Source organism: Lutjanus erythropterus, chromosome 7 (genome assembly GCF_056507025.1).
Source record: "Lutjanus erythropterus isolate fLutEry1 chromosome 7, fLutEry1.hap2, whole genome shotgun sequence".
NCBI classification, from domain to species: domain Eukaryota; kingdom Metazoa; phylum Chordata; class Actinopteri; order Lutjaniformes; family Lutjanidae; genus Lutjanus; species Lutjanus erythropterus.
In genome coordinates, this window is record NC_139323.1 from 1,712,807 (window position 1) to 1,736,743 (window position 23,937).

The 23,937-nt window shown below is 38.4% G+C and overlaps 1 protein-coding gene across 1 annotated transcript in view; it reads right to left on the reverse strand.

The window, feature by feature from the left end:
- naaladl2 (N-acetylated alpha-linked acidic dipeptidase like 2) overlaps positions 1 to 23,937 on the reverse strand; it is a 753,458-nt gene that overhangs the window by 495,489 nt on the left and 234,032 nt on the right. Inside the window, exon 5 of the mRNA XM_084722364.1 lies at positions 22,159 to 22,320. Within this exon, the coding sequence (XP_084578490.1) occupies positions 22,159 to 22,320 (162 nt within the window). The remainder of the gene's footprint in view (positions 1 to 22,158; positions 22,321 to 23,937) is intronic.

Below are 23,937 nucleotides of genomic sequence, written 5' to 3' on the forward strand. Positions count from 1 at the left end.
TGAAGTGCCATGCCACGTTGCCCTCATCCAGGACACTGGGCTCAGAATATTTTCTCTGCATCTCAGACCCTCCATCTCTCCTTTCAAACAAGTCAGACTGAGCTCCTGTCTGTGCAGCAGAGAAGAGACAAAGTGGTCTCTAGAAGTATCTGTGTGTTCAGCTCTCAGTACTTTGTAGCTTCTAAATGAATCTCTGTGGTTTGCCGCTGTCTGTACTTTCAGGTTTCTGCTTCATTTTACTGTTTTGTCATGTTCCCTCTCAGCTGATAGGAGTCCTGTTAAGTTACTGCTGATGAAAACAGCACTTCATAATAAGTGTTCTTCATAATAAAAACTTGTGCATAACAAAACAATTGGGGACTTTTACGTTGAAGAATTTATAGCATGTGAAATGCATGTATGAGATAAAAGACATACACCTCAGCAGCACTGAGATGTGAGTCCCTACCATGCTGGGCTGATGAGCCAAATTAAACCGAGTCAAGACAAACAGCACAAATGTAGGTAAAGAGGCTCTAGTCTCTTCATTGTTCTACACACATGACAGACAGAGACAAGCAGAGGAAATTGAGGTGCCGTGTAGGCAGCTGTAGGCAGAGAGTGGAGCTGGAGCACAAGAGAAACAGTTGAAACTACAATGAAAAGCAAGAAACACGGTAAATAACATCTGTAGTTGGGCAAACATTTTACTGGAGCCCTAAACAGCTGTTCTGTGGGGGGGTTCATTGTGGCGACGCCAGAAATAGGACAGAGGTGCAGGCGTGCCTCTGGCTGCCACTGGTGTGGGGCTTGTACACAAAAAATACTAGGGGCAGCTGTTGATGATGATGATGATGTTGATGATGTGCAGCATCCAGCAGTGGTGTGTTTTAGCCTTAAGTCTCAAGTCTTTGCACTCAAGTTACAAGTCAAGCCAAGCAAGTGCCAGGTTAAGTCGAGACCTAAACTTTGAGTTTCCAGTTCTACAGAAGTCATAATGTCTCAGAGCTAACACTGGTCTGAGTTATAGTGTCTCTGTCTGTAATTTTCAGCCTGCATGTTTTGTGTATACAGAAATTATATTTTTATTTTATTGCTTAGTTGTGGTATGCTAACAAAATTGTCTTTGGTACTCAGAAACAGAACATTAGTTATTCATTATTCTCTCTTGCAATTTGATTGGTTGCTGTGGGATTGGTTCAAACATAGTGGATCTGGGGAATTAATTGTTGGCTTGCTGGGAATGTGTTAACTATGTGTGCACGTGGATCTGGTCTGAGAGGCTACAGTTGACATTTAGGCTAAAAATATGGTGTAAATGGCGTCTTTTTGGGTCAAATTTCAATGTTGCGGCTTACAGACACTTGGATTGCACCACATGAGCAGTATGGAGACATTTTGTGTTTGCATGTGCATTTTTTGTGTTCTTTCTTTACATTTTAAAACTGGTCACCAGTCACTTCAATTGTACTGGATTTGGCTGCAACGTTGTTTTCCACTGAAGCTCCAGGAGTGTTTTGTGAATTGGAGATCTTCACCCATCCTCACATCAGCACGGGGGGGAGGAGATACTGAGTGAAATTTCATTTTTGGATGAACTATCACTTGAACTAAAGCAGAAATGTTTCAGACAGACTAAAGCAGCTGTGGACAGCGGATACACTAAGAATCACTCAGATCCATTTATAGATAAATACAAACTGATTTATCATCATTCCTGATCTCATCACTTTAAACATTAATTTTTGATGCAGATTTCATTGTATCTACTGGTTGGAGACACACTCTGACACTGCTTGCAAGAAGTTGGTGTTACCGACGTCTGTTTACATTTGCTTCCACAGGAGATCACAAGAAATCGCATTTCACAAAATCTTGCAAGATCGCATTCCCACTATTCATAATCTTATTATAAACATATAATAAGCCCTGGCTGTAACCTGGAGGACTTTAGAGAAAATGTAATATAGTATTTAATATACATATTTAATAGTCAGTGTAAAATAGTATTTAATATACATATTTAATAGTCAGTGTTTTATTATGAACATCCAATTTAGTTTTTACAAGAAAAGTTGCAAAAATGTTTGTGAATCCTGTAAATTATGGTCCTTAGAGAGACTGAAAATCGGAATCAGCCAGAATCGGAATCAGCAAGTCAGACCCGGATATCTGAATCGGCCAAGAAAATTGAAATCGGTGCATCTTTATTGATACTGTTCTCAAAACATACAGGTTATTTCCTGCCTGTTTGTGCTTCTCCACCAAAATACAATACAGATGGACTAAATGAATTTCAAAGTTAGAAAAGGAAAAAGGGCATCTGAGTAAAACATGTATTAAATAACCCATGACAGGTTTTCAAAGTCCAGTCTAGCCCCTTGTCTAGACCACAAACATCACATCAGCACAAAGCTGACAGCGTTTATGCCATACTGAAGCGCTTGTCAAACTTTCTGTGCAGTGTGCAGTTTTCTTTTGATATGTGTGAATATTATTGATTTATTTTTCCAACAACGCAATGTATATGACTGTGGCATAAGCACAGCAGAGTTTTTGCACAGTAAGTGTGATGGAGCAAAAGAGAGAAAGGAAAAAAGCAGGGCGCCTGGCTGCGCTCAGAGCAGAGAGGTGTTGGCGATCAGAGCAAAGGGACCAGAGTTTATAAGTTAAGTTGTCTGGTGGCAGTAAATGTACTGTTTGTCCAGAAATAAACGCTGCAGAAAAAGTTCAAGAAGTGGCCGTGTCTTGCTTCCCAGATGCTGGTAACAATAGGAGAGTCCTTGGGATTTAACTGGAGCAGAGCGAGCTGCTCTCTGGAGCACACTCTGCGCCGCTTAGATTATAAAATGTGAATAAATATATATTTAATCATGGTCTTTTCACTGGGCACCAGACTGGCCTTTGTGCAGGTATTGTTGAAAAAATATACTGGAAGTCTAAATAACAACACAAATAACAATGCCCTTCATCTGCAGCTGGGACACAAGATACACGGACAGCTGCATGGATAAAAATAAGAGCGTGCAAGTGAAAAACACATCTGACTACGAATTTGCCAAACCATTCGGTATAAATTATCACTTTTAGGCAACAGTAAACTCTATCCTGTAAATATAATGAGCAGGCAATAAAACTGTCCAGAAAAAAAAAAAAAAGTATCACATAATTTATAATCCTCGTCACCATTTCCTCTCCCTGTTGCAGCACAAACTGCCAGTTCTCACTGCATCAACACACTCTGTTTGTGTATCATGGCCTAAGATGCTCTCATCTTCTCTCTCTCTCTCTCTATTTGTATTCTCTCCCTGACGCCTGTTCACCCTTTCCATCTTCATTTGTTTCTCTCACTCCCCTCTCTGTGTATCCACCTCCTCTCTGCTCTCCCCCCTCCTCCCCCGATCGCTTTGTATCAGCAAATCACCATCTTCATGAGAATAAAATATGCCTCCTCTATATTTCAACACCAAACACTGGGGCAGTGAACATTGGAATAATTTAAATGTAACTGCTGCAAATTGCATAATGTCTCAGTTCGGATGCTGTCTTACTTATTATGCACAGGATTTGTATTCATCTATTCAGCATCATATTGCACAGTCTGATGTTATTGGGGACACCAAACACAGTGTTACTGATATGGCTGTCATATTGCCACAGTGTTATTTTATTTGACAAGGGCTGTGATTCAAGTTCACATACAGCGTCACATACATACAAACACCAGCACAGATATATGGCAACATGCCTGCATGCATGTAAACACATAACCTTTACATAACATTGAAGGAGAAAGATAAAAAGAATAAAATACAAAATTATACTGTAAGTGTGAGCAAAAGAAAGAATGTTAGGTGTTAGGTTCATAAATCTGAATAATAATAATAATATGCTGCAGTGTGTTAATTAGCATGTTGTTTCTTTGTTTTTAAAGCTATTGTGAAGAAGAATTTTGCATTGAATAAGCTAAATAGTTTATGTTCTGTGTTTTTCTGTTTTCTTCTGCAGAAGTAATTTTTGAAGGAACGTGCAAAGTCATGTCCAGGCATTTTAATTAAAGAAACTGAACTGCTTTTCAGGCTGGGGTGCAAATTTAATTGGCAATTAACAACCCACTATCATGCGAAAGTGTACAAAGGACCTGCTTGTCCACTGGAACAGTGTCATGTTTTTCCCTGCCAACACATGAAAAGTATACACACTGTAATCAAGAAAATTACAATATGTGTACATTACATTGTTGTTACAGTGTGAAGTTAGCAAGACAAACCTTTCATTTCAGTTGCGGTTTGGTTACCTCCAGGCAACAAAACTACTTAGATTTAGGAAAACATTGTGGTTTGGGTTACAATAACTACTTAGTTCAAAAGGTGTGTCAAAATCTGGCTGTGTCAAATGTGTTCCCCCTTAAGCTACTCTGGTACACTAAACCATAATCTATCCCTCAGCCGCAGAGGGCAATGCTACAGGAAACACTAGCTGACGCACAGTGAAACACACTTTAACACAACAATATTTCATGTTCTGTTCCCGCAGAGTCAGAGCAGAGGTATTACATTTTATTTTTTCATTTTTGAATTTGGGAACAGTATTAATGTGCACTGCATAGTAATAACATAGTTTGAGTTGCGTTATTGTTTAAAAAATGTAACCACAGCAGGGGTTGGCATCAAGATGAAGGGGGGAATAAAGTTAGAAGAACACATTAGGACAAAAAGAATGAGTTTGTTCATTTAGTCTGTAACAGACATAAGTTTCCTGGAAGAAGATGCCTGGTGGGAGGAAGATTGGCAGAGTAAATGTGAAAGGCTTATAGGGAACCAGTGTAAATGTGGATGGTGTCATAATTCTATACCAATTACACTGTGCACTCAATGTATATGTCACACTGAAAAGTGAAGGCAAAAAATGTCTTTTTCCACTTCAATATACCCAACTTTGAATATTTGCCTCACACAGGAATCAAACCTTGGTCTCCTTCTGCTGCACTTTACCATGCATATGTGTACTTTTCATGCCCAGGTTAAGAAAAACATGACAATGACCCAGTATCCTCTCATGTGAAGGCTCTTAATATGTGGCCAGGAGGCCAATGCCAACCTTCAAAAACATTTTCGGCCCCCCCAACATGACATGAAATGCATGCATTATATTCTAATAATTCGTTATCCATTTCAATATAACTTTCAATTCAGCTGCTTCAAACTGCTTCCCCGAACAAGTATCTGTCAGGTTAGGAGTGACAGCTTAAAGTCCCATCATGCTGTTTGTACACTGTCACACCACACACATGGACCGGTCAGACAGTGTGCATTTGCATGTGAACGTGGCTCCAAGCTAAGGATCTATAGTGAAATTCAGCCTAAAAACATGGTGTAAATAACATTTTTTTTAGTCAACTTGGCCTGGCTGAGCTTTAGGAGACTTGAATTGCACAAAGCGAGGAGTATGGAGGCATGTTATGTTTTTATTCTGTTGGGTTTTTTTTTTATATTTGAAAACTAGTCACCACTCATTTCAATTGTTTGGGAGATTCTGCAACACTGTTTTCCTGTGAAACTCCAGCAGTGTTTTGTGGACTAAACCAGACCTTCAATCAGCATGAGGGTGAGTAGATAATGACTGAATTTTAATTTTTGGGTGAAGTAAATTGGCACTCAGTCATCAAAACTTGAGAACCTCTGCTGTAGTGGCTGCGTGTGTCTGTTGTATACACCCTTTGCTATGAGACTGGGCTGCAGCTGACTCTAAGGTATTAAATTTTTGTTGGTGTTAAACTCAATTATGACCCCAATTAAAAAGTTGAGATGCTGTGCGAATGTGAATAAAAACAAAAATCCTTTTTGACTGTTATAAATTGAATACATTAAAGAAGACAAGATATTTAATGTTTACATGCTGATGCTGTGGTACAGAGATGTCGAGCCAGCCATAGGAGGAATCACTCTGGATATACATCTGATACTTGCGCTTGGACATGCTAAACCCTGGTTCATTCATCTGAATCGTGGTGCAGTACAACTAAACCTTCATTCATCATCACAACACACAGTGGGAGTTATTTGTACTGCTAAAGCAGAAAAAAAAGACTCAATATATTCTCACTTCTCAACAGCCACAGATTTCTTTTTTTCTATTCTGTGTCTTGCGGTCTTCAGTGACATCACTTCAGGCAGCGTTTTTTCTGACTTCACACAGCTCCCTCTGGAGCCCCAAAAGGCCTTGCACAGTTTTTTCCACATGCACTATAACTCCGCAAGAACCTGTAAACAGACTCTGATGTGTAAAAGAAATAGTGGAGTTCCCCTTTAATCTATTCCACTTCTAATCTGGAACAGTTAGATGACCTCTACAGTGGACTGGACACAAAAAATACAGTTGCACAATGAAGGTCAATGAAGAGCCCTGCAAGTAATAACACAGACAAGAGGCTTATCAAGTTCAATATCAATAGTTCCATATCTTTTTATACTGTGTTTGAAAGATTTGTGTAATATGAAGCATACATTGTGTTGCTATAGTTACATGCAGTTTAATAAAGCATATTACTATTGATTGGAACTGTCATTAAGGCAGCCTTATATACAAATCTAAAGGACATGTTATAGGTAAGACACACATATAACAAAATAGGATGAAGGTCTTGGAATATAAGGCTCTCAAGTTAATTCATCTAAAATGTGGCTGATATAGAAAAGTACTTTCGCTATCATGGCCAGAGAGTCACTGCAATCAGTCACTAAAGCAGCTGATTTCACTGATTAACACTTCTTTAATGAGAAGAGGAAGTAATCAGTGAAATGAGATGCAGTGATGTGAAGGTAGCTGACAACCTGCAGACTGATGGGTCAGACTGGGACACCGTTCTGAATCAGAGCTGAAGGAGACACTCTGTCCAAACCACCTCGTCTAAATTAGCTGCTATTTTTATTTGATGTTATACTCTCTTCTGTCCACATCTTCCTTCTCCTTGGTGGCTGTGTGGAGTCTACTGGCTGTTTGATGCAAAAACACTGGGTGTCACCTTCAACAACCCCTCTTGAAGGTCTAGGTGCGCCTGAGGCACTGACATTCCCACCAAGCTGTTTCTTTTTTAAAAAGACCCATGTTGAAGGCTGCCTTCAGAGACCACATTGAGAAATATCTCCAGTGATGTCTATCCATCACTGGAGACTTGTGCTGGAGGACAGCCAGCCACCCAGAATTCAGTGTCCCAACAATTCTACTCTTCTCTTCTCTACTCTTCTATTCTTACAACACCTCTTACGAAACCTGTCTCAACAAACACTACCACCTGATTATTATTTCATATATCAGTTTTCCAATTAATCAATGGATTACTGAATTAATTTATCTTTTATTATATCATGCAATTCTAAGGCTATTTGTTCCTGCACATTCCACAGATGTTTGATCAGATTGAGATCTGGGAAATTTGGAGGCCAAGTCAACACCTCCTTCCTTGGACCATATTTGGTGAGTAACCATGGCATACTGGGAACAACCCACAAGACCTGCTCTTACGTGCTGCAGAAGCACTGAGCCAGTCGTCTAACCATCACAATTGAGCCCTTTGCAAAGTTGCTCAGATCCTTGTGCTGTCCATTTCTCCTGCTCCCAATACATCAACTTGAGGAACTGACCGTTCAATTGCTGCTTAATATATCCCATGAAAGCTACAACTGGAACAAGACAATCAGTGCCGTCCACACTATATTCACTCCATTTCTAGCTCTGTTTTGTTCTCCACCAATTCCTGAAAAATATCTATTTGCTGCTAAACATTTCATTATGTTCATCATCTACTTAGTAACTTTTTCTGTCTGCTGTCAAGAGATGTGGGAAGTAACAAACTTGATGTTACTGTGCTTAAGTAGATTTTTCAGGTATCTATACTTTACAACTTTTTACTTTCACTACATTTGAAGACAAATATCTGCACTTTCTACACCTTACATTTTCAACACAGGCTTGGTACTTTTGTTTTAATTCAGTTGAGGGGAATTATTGATTATTATTATTTTGCAACATTACATGCCACCTTCCTAACATCAAGGCCAATTTAACCTTAAATGGGTGGGACAGTAAAACATAGAAAATTGATTCCTTGCTGTATCCATCAGTGCATATAACACACAACAGCCATAACAAAATGTAAAATACTTAACCAGATGAAAACAACACAAACTGCATCACAAGTTGACAATGGCATAGCTCAGTTGGTAGGGTGTGTGCCCCATGTATTGACACTGCTAGTCCTCTGCAGCGGCTGCTGGTTCAACTCCCGCCTGCAGCCCATTTGCTGCATGTCATCCCTTTTCTCTTCACCTCCCTGTCCTGTCATGTCTTCAGCTGTCACTGTGATTAAAGGCAAAAAGCCCAAAATAATAATAATAAAGAAAATGGCATAAAACACATAATGATGAAAACAAATGATGATGTAACAAAACAAAAATTACTTAAGAAAATGTAAAAAGACTCAAACCATGTAATAGATGTAACAAGACAAAAATTACACGAAATATATAACAAGATGAAAGTGACAAAGAAGTAACATGACGATAATGACATAAAAGACTAGGTTCTTTTATTATTCAATTATATAGCACTTAATTTACCTTAAATATATATCTAAAACTTGTCTTATTAATATTTCAGAATTTTATTCAATCATAATCCTGAAAAATAGACACTGGAAAAAATTCAAACCTTAAATTCAAAAGGAGCTATGATGCATATTCATTTAATAACTAATCACTGTCAACCCTTAACTGAACTGGACAATCAGTATTTTGACTTAAAACTTAAACTGGCTGTGAAGTTATTTCATCTCTGGAGTCATATGCAGGTAAGATGATCATTGGCAGTGTATTTTTGCATCAGCGTAAGCCAAAGAAAATACTTTTCAGCATTTTTCTGCCAACTGAAATGAATTACAGACAGGCTGTAATGTTAGATTGATCCAAGATTCCTCATGGTGTAAAGTTAATCACTTTTAACATGACATCATGGGGTAGTGATGTCAAACCATGCTCTGATTAGGCACAGCAATTCATAACAATGCATTGATGCACAATATGAAAAAAAATGTATTTCCGTAACTGCTGATGTCAATTACGTCAACATATCGCCCCAGCCCTGTAAAAGATGTGACAAGATAAACAGACAGACAGGGAGACTCGAACTCAGAGAAAATGTGAGGTTCCGTTAGCTTTGCAAAGAAACAGTCTTTGAGTTGAATCAGCACTTTGTCTTTTTTTTACACAAGTATCTGTACTTCTGTAGGGGAAAGAATTGGTTTATTTTTGTGAATTCTGGTTGTCCAGCACAGTGAAGGTACCCAGACAGCATGCATACATCTTGCTCACGTCGGCACAATGAATAAAGTGGCATCACCGCAACGTCATATGGAGAGCGTTTGCTCATTGGGAAGATGTCGCTGAGACGTCAGCATTTGGTCGAAAATGCTCTCCAGACGATGTTTGGATGATCTATCAAAGCTGCACAGCGTAGCCTCTCTACAGCTTCTATGACCTTTATTTATTCAGGTTGAATCATTCTATCAGCAAATATCTCACTATCTTACTTATAATGTGATAGAAATATGGCAATATGACAATAAAAAAACAATATGCTTGACCATCAAAATAACTTCCTAATTTTGTGTGTGAATAAAATAAAGAGACGAACGATTGAAGTTAATGATCATACATTTATTTCGGACTGCATAGTCAAAACAACTCCAGCACAGAAAAGATAAACAAGACAGAACAGATAAAAATATACAGGTGGCCGGTCGGGAGACGCACACGGACAGCACAATCTGGAATGCTGGCGGAATTATGTACGGAGCCCCTAAAGTGTCATTAAGAAAAAAAAAAACTATATTGTGCGCAAGTTTTAGTATCTTGTGCGCACGAGATACTAAATCGAGCACACGAGATATTAAAACGTGCGCACGATTTAGCTTAAACGTGCGCACGAGATACTAAAATGTGCACACGTTTAAACTAAATTGTGCGCACGAGATAATAAAACATGCGCACGAGATGATAAAGGTCCCTTTGAAAAGTACTGTCTTCTGTGAAGTCTCCGTCGCTGTCTGAATGCAGACCCCTCTGGATCCAGCTCGGCCAATATGATTCTTACTTCTTCTTTTTTAACTTTTAGGCCATTCTCTTGGCACTCGGTAAACATCCATCGATATCCATGTGTGATGCCCACTTAATGAATGTTACTAATTTTGTTGTTGTGTATTATTTGTTTTGTTTGGGAAATGCTATGTTCATGTTGTGAGAAAGTAACCTGAATTTGGGTCAAAGTAGATAACTGCAGTGGTGGCTTTGTGTCAGTGGGTGGCAGTGTGAGACCATTGTTTGCACTGGTCTGTGGCCAGGACCGTTGCTCTGCTGGTTTCCTCTCATAGCAACAGAGGATCCAGTTGAGTCCAGTCGCGTCTCCCTGCCTCAACATTGTTCCTTGCATTACAGGACACACACATATAACTGTTCATGGGTGCCACAGCCCGGTACCCGTAACACATGCATCTTCCCCGGACCCTGTAATTGTTCCTGGATGAAGTCAATAACATGGCCTAAATCTGCATAGTCCTTCCGTCGGCTGAGACTATTGTTCTTCAGTATGCGCAGCAAAGTACTCCTGCTGATGATTATCCTATGTCTCCTGGCAAGAGCAACAAGAATGTCATTATATGACATTCCGAGGTGAAAATAAAAGTTAATTAGCTGAGTTCTTCTCTCCATTGTATCGCGTGTGTTACTGTGAACATCTGAAGTGGTCACTACTGAGAGCTGTATGCATGGACAAATCAAAGCTGGGAAATGTATCTCGAGCGCACGTTTTAATATCTCGAGCGCACGTTTTAGCTTCTTGTGCGCACAATTTAGCTTAAACATGTGCACATTTTATTATCTCGTGCGCACGTTTAAGTATCTCGTGCGCACGATTTACTATCTCATGCACACATTTTCATATCTCGTGCACTCGTTTTACTATCTCGTGCGCACGATATATATATTTATTTTTCTGCATGACACTTTAGGGGCTCTGTAATTATGAGCCTGCAAGGTGGAGAAAAAAAGACAAAACACATGAGCCCAGGTTGTTCAATTAACTTATACTATACAATAGTATACTATACTTCACAAATAAACACGTACAAATAGACACAACAATGCCTTTTTTCATGGCCGCTGCCTGATCTTAAAGAGCCACCGTAGTTGATAAGAGACCTGTAGCTAATAGTATTAGCCCTATGCTCTTTAGCTATTAAACGTCTTAAAAAGCACCACAACAAGACCTCCAAATAACCCATGTTTAATACAGTGTCACAGGCGACACTGTATGAAGCACCAGCAGAAAGCATGACTTGAAAATATGAACCACAAAAAGTTTGCGTGTATTATTTTGCGGTGCGATCTGACAGCCCTGGCTTGACCACAGATAGCTGCTGAACTCCAGCCAGCTCTACAGGAGAGGCGGAGGGGGGGTGACTGGAGGGACATGACAGAAACAGCTGGAGTCTGTTGTGTTTTCCAGAGATGCTGCACTAAACTCAGACACACCTATGTGAAGTGGATATTAACTTCACTTACAGTGCAAACACACCAACAACAGCCCATAACCAGTACTTAACTATGAGAAAATGTTACACTGAGCCATATTTACAAATAGAGCAGAGCAGAGCTTCCCTTTGTTAGCTGCCAGTTAACCGCTAAAGTTAGCTCCGCAGCTGTAAAAACACCAGCTACTAGCTAACAGCTAACGCTAACTAACATTACCTGAGCCTTTCCCAATTTCAACACTGATATGTTGTTCAGATGGAGATTGTTCGTGTGCTGGAAAGACTTATGGCTACCTAGCAATGGCTAAATTAAGTTAGTTGATACATTTGCTGATCAGGTCTGTGAATTATAAGCAGCTAACATTTGCTAAGCTACCTAGCTAGCCTGTTAGGAGTCGGCATATGGGCTCTTCACCTGTGCTAACATACCCAGTCAGGGCTTAACAATTTATGCTGCTAAATCCCAATTTATCTTGCTAACCCTGTATGTCATATTTATAAAACAGCTACTTTTTATATATTTACTTTTAGTGAGCTTACCTGAAGACCAGTCCTGGCTGACATGAAGTAGCCTCTCCGTCTCCAACGCCTGCTCTCAGTTCCGTTGGCACCAATTGGATAACGTGCAATGTATTGATCCATAGCTGACCTATTGCCGACTTTGAAATGGCGCGCATAATCCCACCCTCTGGCAAACTGTGTCCCTGTTATGGGCCGATGCTTCTCAGATGCATTTACAGATGTCAGGAGTAAAATGCTGACACATGATCTGAGGCTGACGTCGGCGAGATGTATGCATGCTATCTGGGTAGTGTACAGGGGTGTTTTATCAGAGCTTGTTTGGACAAAAAAGGAAAACAGTGAGCTGAAAGACACAAAGCTGAACTTTGAGTGATAATTCTCTGACAATAAATAAATAAACTATTAAATAAAATAAAATAATAAATAAACTATTTACACATGAATCCTCTTTGGAGACATTCTGTGAACTCCATATATTGCACAATCTTGTGCTTTCACTTCTCAAACCAGGAGACCTGTCTCATCCCTTAAAAATCTTTTCTCTTTGTTCTGTCCTGTTGAATCCATTGTCACGCTGTCAACCTGCTTCTTAAAAGTGATGAGAGCTGACTTTCTGATGGTTTATTACATGTTCACCCATGAATTAATCAAGATAGTTGGGTGCAGCTGATAGGTGTACCCTGCTGTGCTCTGCTGGTGCAAGTGGTGGGACAGACCTGGATACCCCTGTGCCCCTGGAGCAAGCCGGAAAAGGTGGATTTGGACACAACTTGAATAAATTAAATCCATTGCACCTTGCGCTTTAGATCATCTCAAGATGGGGGCCCAGGTGTAAACTTTTATATTCTGCCTGCACAACTTGACAGAAGCACACAGTCAAGGTCAAGTGTAGATACCTTTTATAATTATTTTAATCTTCCAACACCACACTAGCCTTCAACTGTAACTCACCATTGTGAGCTTTTCTACACACTAACTGTTCCAAAAGAACAAATGCAAAATTCCACAGTGTTACAACAAAGGGTGTTAGTCTGGGGAATAACAAAACATTTCATTTAATCTGATGCCCACAGGCTGTCTGACTGTTGAGTGAACAACTATCTATTTACATAACTCCTAAGTTTAAGCAGGTACTCATGTGACATATCTTGGAAAGCCAAGGTTCTTGTTATTTGATTTATGCAAACCATTTCAGGATACAGTCTCAACAGCAGGTACGAACAACACTGCCACAATCCAACCGGTAAAATATTTGGTCCAAACCACACTTTTAGATCAATACATACCTACAGACTGTTGGCATAATTTCAAATTAGCCAGCTGATTTCCTAATTATCTCCACATTTTCTGTCATAAATTGAATTTGAATTGAATCAAATCAAATCAAATCAAAAATATAGATATTATTATTACAGATATAATTTTGCTGATGACTGGTGCTTCATACAACAAATGAAGTCCAAAAAATTACCATATGCACTTTTAATTGGTAATATAATGCCACAAAAAGTCTTTTAAACTAGTTTGCTCTGAGTTGCTTTTTAAATGAACTGCTTTTCCACCATAGCACTTGTTTTGACACCTTAATATACACAAAGTAGATTCAAGAAAGAAAAAAAAAGCACTGTTATGTTTCAGTTTGTCTAAAGCAGGGATTTGGGGGTCTCCAAATGGCCTTTCTTTTTGTAAAAATATGTATTATTATGTACTATTGGATTATATAAAATATTCATTTTGTGTGGTTTTATCAAACTTGAACTTGCGCTTTAGGTCATCTGCAGACATGTATTTGCAAAAGAAAATATTCAGGCAGAAATAAAAAGCTTCTATTTGAGTGTGCTCAGACTTATATTATTCAATGCCAGTAGCACTTACAGTGAAGAAAAGACACTTGAGTGTTACCATTCAAAAAGATTAAAACCTTGCATTGACACCAAGTGGTTCAAGAACAGCTTTCAGTTTATTTGCTTGGGATTGGTGTTTTAAGCTAACTTTATTGGAATTTGGAAGGTTAACAAATAAATAAAGATATCAGGTAGTCAGCATTAGCATAGACAGTGTGACTAAATGGACAATAAAACATCACCATCTAAAACCACCTTCAAACTCAACACAAAATGGGAGTGAAATAGTCACAAAGCCATTTTCTTATTAGTAGCAATATGATGCAGCAGTATGTTAAACAGTTCAGAAGTAAGCTGTGAATAATTTAGTTATGACAGAAAGGCAGTTTAATCTGGTGAGAAGGGCAGAATTGTGACAAAATATAACAATATTAATAAGTGGCACAGTTTTGCAGTGTCAGTGCAAAAATGCAGATGTTGTTATCAGCAAAGTGGGGCAGATGACAGCTTGTAAAACCAGTACAGTTTGTCAGTGTTTTGATGTAGAAAATGAAAATAAGGTTGAATGTAGGCTGTCAGAAAAAAACTAATATATATCCACTGGACTGCACAGACACGGACATTAACCTGCAAGCAGAGCAGCTGCTGCTACTAGCACTGTTAACGTTAGGCTGGCAAATAACATCAGCACGTTGAATCTTATTATTAACACTCATAGTCTTAACTACACGCAACAATGTTAATAAGCATCTTGTATGGCTTAAAAGATCTTTACTACCTATTAACGCTTATTACAAGGATGTTACAAGCTACCACCAATGCTAAAACAAACTGTAAAATTTATGAAACCCATGCAACTCAAAACAAGCATAGTCATCAATACCCTAAACACACAAACTGAGCAAGTAATACATTAAGCTCCATAATCCATCTGGTCATTGGTCAAATGTTGTGCCTCATTTGTAGCCAAGAGAGGTTTCAGAATAAAATATAAATCTATAAACAGAAACCAAGAAAGTACAGCAGCAAGACTCCAAGCATAACAAGATAGTGATCCATGATGCTAGTTGTCCTGGTGCCAGCACAGCAAGATATGTATCATCCAGATAAAGCCATATCAGCTAGATAAAGATCCACCACCCCAAGACATCATCCAGCCAGAATCAGTAGCAATTACAGCCCAGGGTCTAAAAACAGCATCTCATGGATCACCACCTAAAAGCACTCTGTAAAACCTCTGAAAATGAACACATTTGTTCACATTTGAGATATGAGTGGGACTATATGTAAAGAAACAAAAACCATAAGATGCTCTGATGCACTTCCCTATAGCTGGAAGAGTGAATTTATTACAGTTGTATAATTAGCTGGAGAGATAAGTATTAGACGGGCCAAGATACCAGCAGTGGGAAACCATCTTCTAGGGATTTGAACTTAATCCAGTTTCTCTCAAAGTAGCTCTGCATGCTTACACACCTCTTTGAAATGTAAATTGAAAAAGAATGGGATGCATAAAGTTTCTACAGTGAGAGTTTGGGGGAAAAAAAGTCTGCTATGTTTTGTCTTGACACCCCTATTAGGAGAAAAAACACTGGCTGAGAAACAAGGAAGACTGGGAAATGTAAAATAAACATGAGCAGAAACCATCTATCTGTGTTAAGGACAGCCTCTATACTCCAAACAATACACATGCTGATTGTTATTGGTTGAATATGGAGCTACTCAGCCAGATATAACAATCATTTAATCAATCATGTAATGAGATTCCCACAAACCAAACGGCAATTTATTCACACTGAGATATATCCCCTAAATAGTCATGCAAAGCTGTTAAAATATGCTCCCTCACTGCTATCGTCTCCTTCGTCTACCTCTATTCCTCTTCAGTCTTTTTCTGTCTTCATAGCTCCTTTTATGTGTCTCTTTCACTTTGTCTGCCACTGTCTTGCTCTCACTTTTGCCTCTCTTCTCCCAGACTCAAAACAAAATAACTCAGGCAGCTTTATTTCTCAGTTTTCCATGCCTGATAAAATAAATATAAGTATAAGGCCAAATAAAAACCTGAAGGTTTGAATGCAGAGGGACATGTGTTGTTGGCTGGATAAAAGAGCTAAGGCATTGTTATAAGAGTTTCTGGCACAATTAATCCAGGAGCATCCACTCACTAATCCTTTCGCTATGGCAAAGGTCCCTGCAGAACACTGCCTTCAAAAACTCTCACTCATATGAACAGACCACAGCCATGATCAGAGACTGACACTGAATTATCATTATTTGCTCACTTGATACTTGCCAACCTCAAGAGTCCATTGGAAGCCCCAGTTTCAAGTTCTGAACAAGTAACTCAAAAGCATGCTACTAGCTGCAGAAGCATCAGTGTTAGATCTGGGTGTCACTACATTTTCAGTATTATTCTGATTTACCCGTCTAGAAGTGAATCCAAAGTTACGGAGTGATAAACTTTTCTTTAATATATTTTAATGTAGTTAATATGTTTGGACCGCATTATATATGTTTGTATGTACTTTTGTTGCCAGCGGTTTAGACATTAATGGCTGTGTGTTGAGTTATTTTGAGGGGACAGTAAATTTACACTGTTATACAAGCTGTACACTGACTACTTTACATTGTATCAAAGTGTCATTTCCTCAGTGTTGTCCCATGAAAAGATATAATTAAATATTTGCAGAAATGTGAGGGGTGTACTCACTTTTGTGAGATACTGTATATATAGAATAAATACAGTAAAATGTTGGAATGTTTCTCCATGTGTAATAAGTGTGTGTGAATAAGGATAGTAGCCAAATATGTTTCCAGGAAGAATTTGGTTAGTGATACTTTTCTAATTATAATATCATTATTGTTTCTCTGTAAGGTCCTGATTTACTAGGGTTCCAAATAAAGAGTGCTAAATTGCAGGTGGATTCTAATATATTACATTTTTGGTTGGTATGTTTTGTGTCCGCCACAGGGAATGCAGAATGACTGCAAGTACAAAATACTGATATTCAGTCCCATGAGGTGTTAGTGAAGAGGTAAATAAACATATTGTTGAGCTACTAAAAAAAAAGTCAAAAACAACAGATGAAATTAAGAGAAGATAGCAAGAAATAAAACAAAGAAAAAAAAGGGAAATTGGCTTAACATAAAACATCATTAACTAATGTTAACAATATAACATTAATAAATAATTCAGTGTCATAGGTGCTGAGGCAAAATGTTTACAGCCATCCCTGGTCTTCCCTACTTTATTTTTAATGCAGTCTAATTAATTAATTATTTGGATTTTAATGGTGGGAACTTGTGAAGTTTTATTGACAGAGACAATAAGCAAGCAAGATGCATCTGCAACTGTGCAAAAAGTAACAGTAAGAGTGTGGTCAGTGTGACCACAGGCCAGAATAGGTAAGAATGATCACATTGTATTTTTAGTTCAGCAAAGGTATTGCACATAAAAATTTGAAGACAAAAATGACGTCCTTGGCTGTTCGATTATTAAGAAAAGACATATCCATCGATATTTGGATAAACTGTAAATCTTGGAGGGAAGTTTTTCACTTTTGCTGCACAATCTCTGCTGTGTTTGTTTTTACATACTTGTTTTTCATTGCTTCTTGTGTGCTCAGAAATTCTAATGTTTATTTGACATTTATCCAACCACTTTCTGAGTCAGTTGGAAAATACTCTGTTTTGACACTTTTCAATCATTTCCCAAGAGGATGAAAGAGAGCAATTGAGTTGTCCACTTCAGAGACAAACCCGTCCTCAATCCAATCGATTTTAAATACAGGGAGACGCAGCTCAGTTAGGTGATGATGACAGGATGTAGGTACTTCATGTTCTTTAGTGTGCTTGTGTAATTACAGTGTAAAAGCAGAACTAACTAGACCAAACGTATACATGGTAACACAAACACAAACCTTGGTATGGACTTTGAGGTGTGAAAGCACTGTAAGTTTACACCACTTGGTTTGTTTGTAATGAAAAGGGGTGACAACAAAACAGACTAGTATTACAGTCTGTTATAGTGTTTGTTTTTGTTTGGTTCAGACCAAGTGAACCAAACTACAGGTAGGGCAGCAAGCTAATACTTACACATTTACTTCAGACTGATACTAAATGATGCTACTGAATGCAATGATCGCAAATTAGTCACATGTGATTTCAAGAGAGACTAGATTGTTTAATTAGAAAAATATGATGTCTAATTTCAGACTGAAAATGTGCGTCTGCTGCCTCACAGCACAAAGAAAATCATGTATGTTGAGAGTTCGTAAGGTCCAGTGACCACAACAATTACATGACCATTCCATGGACAAAAAATGTTGTCTGATAGAAAGTTAGGGTGTGATGACATGAGGGGTTGGGATTATTATTTGTATGTGGGTTCCAAACCTGGTCACTTTAGTGTTTTATATGATGGTATTAATAATTAGAATGATTATAATGAACATAATATGAACTATGCGTGCTTTGTGCAGCTTGACCTTCACTGCAGCTGCATGTGAGAATGAAATACCAGGTATACTGCCTGTGATCTGTCACTATCTGAACAGCCTCATGCAAGTGATATTTTACAATACTCCCACTGTGCATGCTTCCATGTTCAATATAGTTGCCTCAATAAAGTTAATGATCAGTCAAAGTTAAAAAGTAAAACTGTAGAAAAAGCTCTCACTCACTTGGTGTGAGGCTGAATGGATTCTTCAGGAGATTTTGGCTGTTTTTCTTCAGTGATGGGTGCTTTTTGGCACAGACAGCTGCTGAAGGTAAATCCATCACACGCTGCAGTGTTTCACTCAGATGTATTTTGGATAAAGTATAAATCCAGCGTTCTTGAAGCTTTGAGATTCACCTGGGATTTTGTTTGAGATTCCAAATCTGTATCAAACCTCAGTCCAAGGCTGAGTTTGGGCTCATCCCTCCAGTGCAGTGCAAGATTTACATCTTCCACAGATATCGTGTTGTTTGTCCAATTCACTGTATTAACTGCATTAATGATCACAGGTGTTTTAATTCATGGCGTTTTGTGCTTTTTAACCACTTAATTAAAGTGCTTGGTCTGCTCTGCCAGTAACACGTGAGAAACAAAACACACGCTACCCTCCATGAAAATTAAAATAGCACATGCTATAACATTATTTTCCTTTACAGTCAAATGCCAATTAAAGTTATTTGTCTGTGGCTATTTTACAATTGCATTTTTGTCCTGCTTTGCCTCAAGATTGTTGAGGGATTGTTGCACCCACAACTTCAATTTTGGAGAGCATAAACCCCCCCATGACGTTTCAATTGGATCTCGTCTCTCATCAGTTAATTTAATCCTGCAAAGCAATATTCATTCAAGGTTTAAAGATAATATTGTTACACTTAATGCTGGTCTCCGGCAGACACACAGTAGATAGAGGTCACTGATAAATAAATCATAATGAATATAATTAACTGAGGACTAGTAGGTGGTGATAACAACCATTTAATTTTATTAGTAACTGTTGCAGTCATCCATCAACTGAAACAAATACTCCATCATCGTCACAGATGGTGGACATGTAGTGTGTGTGGGTCTTTGGTGGTTATGGATGGGTGGGTGGGGGTGTTTCTGGCACCTTGAAATATAAATGTGAGAAAATAAATAATGAAAAGTGTGGCAAACACAGAGAGGGAAACCATGGTGACATGATTGTCTCAGTTCAGTGGCAAAGCCAGTTATCTCACAGAGACACATATACACAGGCATCCCATGATCCTTTGGCTTGGAGAAGGCAGTGTTCAGGTTGACAGAGGTTTGTATCAGTGTTAGAAAAAAAGATTTGCTACCTGGTGGAGAGACTTTATTTATTTATTTATTTATTTATTTAGTTTCCGCTTTCTCCCTACTATCTCTGAGTCTTTCCTCTTCTCTTTGGGTATAAATAGATCTGGCTGAAACTGACCTGGCTAGACTGTTGATTATGGCGATCTTAGACTGGGGCATCAAACTATGATCCTCTCTGTCACCTCCTTTGAACATCCATTCAACTCCATCATAAAAGCACTGCTTTGCTTTTCCAACAACCTCTTCCTACAGTCCTATTTTCTTCTCACATTTTGTCTTCCTCTATCCCTTTTTTAATGTCTTCATCACCAGTATACACTTCTCACTTCTCTGACTGCCCACAAACAACAAACCAGTCCACAAACTTACACCAAACCCACGACGTAGGTGGTTTGTCACTGCCATCCAAATCAACCCATTAGATATTTCCTGTTCTTTAGGATCATTTCTAGATCAGAACCTTTTTTGTGACCAAGTCTTTTTCTTGTTTTTTCTTGGTTCACTTTGGAGGCTACAATTCATATTAAAATGCCATCACAGAATTGGAATGTACATGGCTAATCTATTCATTAGGCTTATCCCATTATCCTTCTGTACATTGCTTTTCATTCACATGATGTTGTGTAATAAAGTGAAATACCCAAAATAAAGGAAAAAAGTACAAATAAATAGTACATATATCTGTATACTCAGGAGAAGATCAATAATATGAACACTGATGTGTCACTGCATAACAGAACAAAACAAACATGAAATAAAATATTAAAATAAAATTATAACCTCCATCTATATTTCCATTGATCAAAAATTTTACTTTACATCCTCTTCACCCCCACCCCCCGTGTCCTGAACTCACTGTTCTTTTAAGCTGTAAAGTTATATTTGCGTCTTACAGTTACTAAATTACCTTCTACATTCTTAATTCAGTCTTTTTTTTCCCCCTCTTTCTCCTTTTTATCTTTTAGAAATAATATTACAGGACACACTCAAATTTTTTAACATAGCCATTACATATCCTGTGTCAGTTTACAATACTTCATGGAACTACAAATAACTCAAAAGCTAAATAAATAGGGGTAATATCAATAAAATGCTTGCATGCAACCACAGCGAAGGTCAAGCTGCATGCAACCTGCACAGTTTGTTATGTTTATTATAATGTTGATTAATGTTGAAATTACATTTATACCTCAGTAATAATTATTAATACCACCAGATAAAACACTAAGGTGATCAGGTTTGGAATCCATATACATTTGGATAGTGTGCTTCTGATCCCAGGATAGAAAATGTGTCACCTTAACTTAATATAGGCTCACATTTTTTAATCCCAAGTGGCTGGTTAAGAAGAGTGAGAGGTCAGCTGTCAATGGTCACATAGAGCAGAGCAGTCAGATAACAGAATTACTCCCTCACAGTTGTTTGTCTCCACCAACCAGTCAAGTTACAGTTGGCACACACTGTCCCACTCAACCTTCCACCCTGACTTTCATCCTATAATTTTGGGGCTTTCTAGTCATATTTCTACATCTGCTTCACAGAGACAACAGTCTTTATTTACATTGGCTACAAGAAGTAATTTGTCATAAAAGTGTAAAAGATTTTTTGGACCAGCAACAAATGTTGTCATTTTCCAGATGAGGTCAGTCTTGACTGAATACTGCCTAAAATATCCCTATATTTTAGCAAAGGCTTTCTCCATAGCCCATCTTGAAAAAGACAGCTTTGCCTCCTTTTGCCTTGTGCTGAAGTGACACTGTTATGTGTTATTTTCATTTTTGTGTAATTGTCACTTTCTAGTCTTCTGTATATACAAAACAACTGGATGTCAACCTACTGCCAGCAGCCAGGCAAGCATTTCCCACATCTGTATACCAATTACAGCTGTCGACCAACACTCATTTTTAAATTCTTTTTGAAATAAAAAAGAACAAAATTATACTTCAAAGCAATTACTGTTGCCTAAGAAAATAATCAATATATTCAACCTGTTTTAGTCCCTTAATATTAACTGATATTTGCTTTTAAAATTTGTAAAAGAAATACAATGATTTGTTGTCTAGATGCTCACTGTGCCTTATTTTTCTGTCACTTCTCTTTACCCCCAGACACATGAACATGGGAACAATAAAAAGACCAGATAAATTAGTTTGCAAAATCCATCCATGCTGCAAGTTATTACATTCCAGACATTTAAGCCTTGTTTTGTGCTTGTGTTTTCTGTTCAACAGCTCTTTGTAACCACTCAGCACCTCTCTTTTACTGTGAAGCCAGCGTGAGCTGAAAAGGGCTGTTGCGTGAGTGGATCTGCAAAGTGTCACACACCACTTACTGCCTTTATTTCCACTTTGTGTCCACAACAGAAGTACAATTCTCTCAGTAAAATGTGATTTTTTTTTTTGTTGGGTGCTTACCTCTGGAGAGCATTTATCTTGTCGGCTGTGATTCCTCTCAGCAGCTCCTCCAGCAGGTCGGAGCTCTCTGATGGAAGAACGGGGGGTTTGACAGCAGGTGTGTGAGTGAACCAGCCAATCAGGAGACCCAGGACAAAAAGTCCCACCCCTGCCAGGAAGTACCTTTGAGGAATGAGGGAGAGATCAGAAATAAAAAGCTAGGTAGACCTTGGGTTCAGATTTTTTTTTATCCAACTGCTATTTCCAAGGTCAAGAATGAACCTTGCTGAATGGAACATCTGTATGACTGTCTGAAGAAATCTTTCTTGTTGACACACTGACCAGCAGTATAAGTATTTCAGGTACTTCGAGCACCTTAAAAGGTAAGATGGTGCTTGTGCTTAATGAGCAGTTTGACATTCGATAGGCTGCTATTACCTTTTCATAGAGGCTGAGTCAGTGTTGGTGCTCGTGGCCTCAGGGCACCATTCAGACCTTGATTTCAAGCACCCTGCAGTGGGGCTTATCTAGATAACATGCAACCTTTCCATCCCAGCAGGCACTGTGTCAATTGGAATGTGTGTCTGGGAATGTTCTAGGGGTACTTTGGCCTCACTCTTACGCTATGTGGTACAGACCTTAATGGCAATGAATGGGCTAATACTGGCTGGATGATGATATGAGAACAGGAACTATAAAGTACTAGTGTCAGGATAGATGATATGTGGTTTCTGCAGTGAGGAGACAAAAGCACTCGGTCACTCCACTTCCCATTCAATCACGTGGAAGCTCCCAAAGAAGGTGAAAGGCTGTATTCAGAGCCAGTGTTTGGCTGGTCTGGGTCAGACTCTTCTAGAAACATGGCAGTCCAACATGGTGGCCTACATGGAAGAGGACCCGTACTCTCTGTAGATATAAAGGGCTCATTCTGACACTAATGGTTCGTATTTTACATCTGTAGACGGACACAATGTTGAGAGGGTATCTGAATATAAATATCTTGGTATCTGGCTGGACCAAAAAGTTACATTTAAATTTTACACTGGCACACTTAGTAAGCTACGACAGAAAATTGGATATTTATACAGAAACAGTTAACTTTCCCATCTTCAGCAGGAAATGGTTTATTGAGGCTGTCTTCATGTCTGTCCTAGACTATGAGGACATTATCTATAGACACGCCTCTACCTCAGCTCTCAAATCACTAGACTCAGTTTATCACTCTGCCCTACAATTTATTACTGATAACAGTTATTCTACACATCACTGCATCCTGTATGAAAATGTCGGGTGGACGTCATTAACAGTTAGATGACAGACATTTGGTTTCTATTCATTTATGAAGTCCTGATTGGAACATTACATATCATATATTACTTCCTTATTACACTGGTCCAATAGTCATTACCAAACACGCTCAGCTGATTGGCTAACACTTCATGTCCCCCATGTAAATATAAATTTTGGAAAAAACTGCTTTTAGTTTTTGTGCTGCACACACCTGGAACACTTTACAACACACATTAAAACTGAACAGACCTGTACCTGTATGTTAGTTTAAAACCATGACTATTATCTATTTTGTTTTTGCTTTCATTTGACGTTGTTTAGCCCATATTTAAAAACGATATGCATTCTTGTCATATTTTTTATATTGTTTTGTTTGAGGGAAACTAAAAGGCTACAATGCTTATCATGGGTTTCTCCCAGTTTTAAACTGACTTAAAATAAAAATTCAATTATGATTACTGATTATGATTTTGAGTTTGAAATTTTATGTTCAGAACCTTAAGTCCCTTT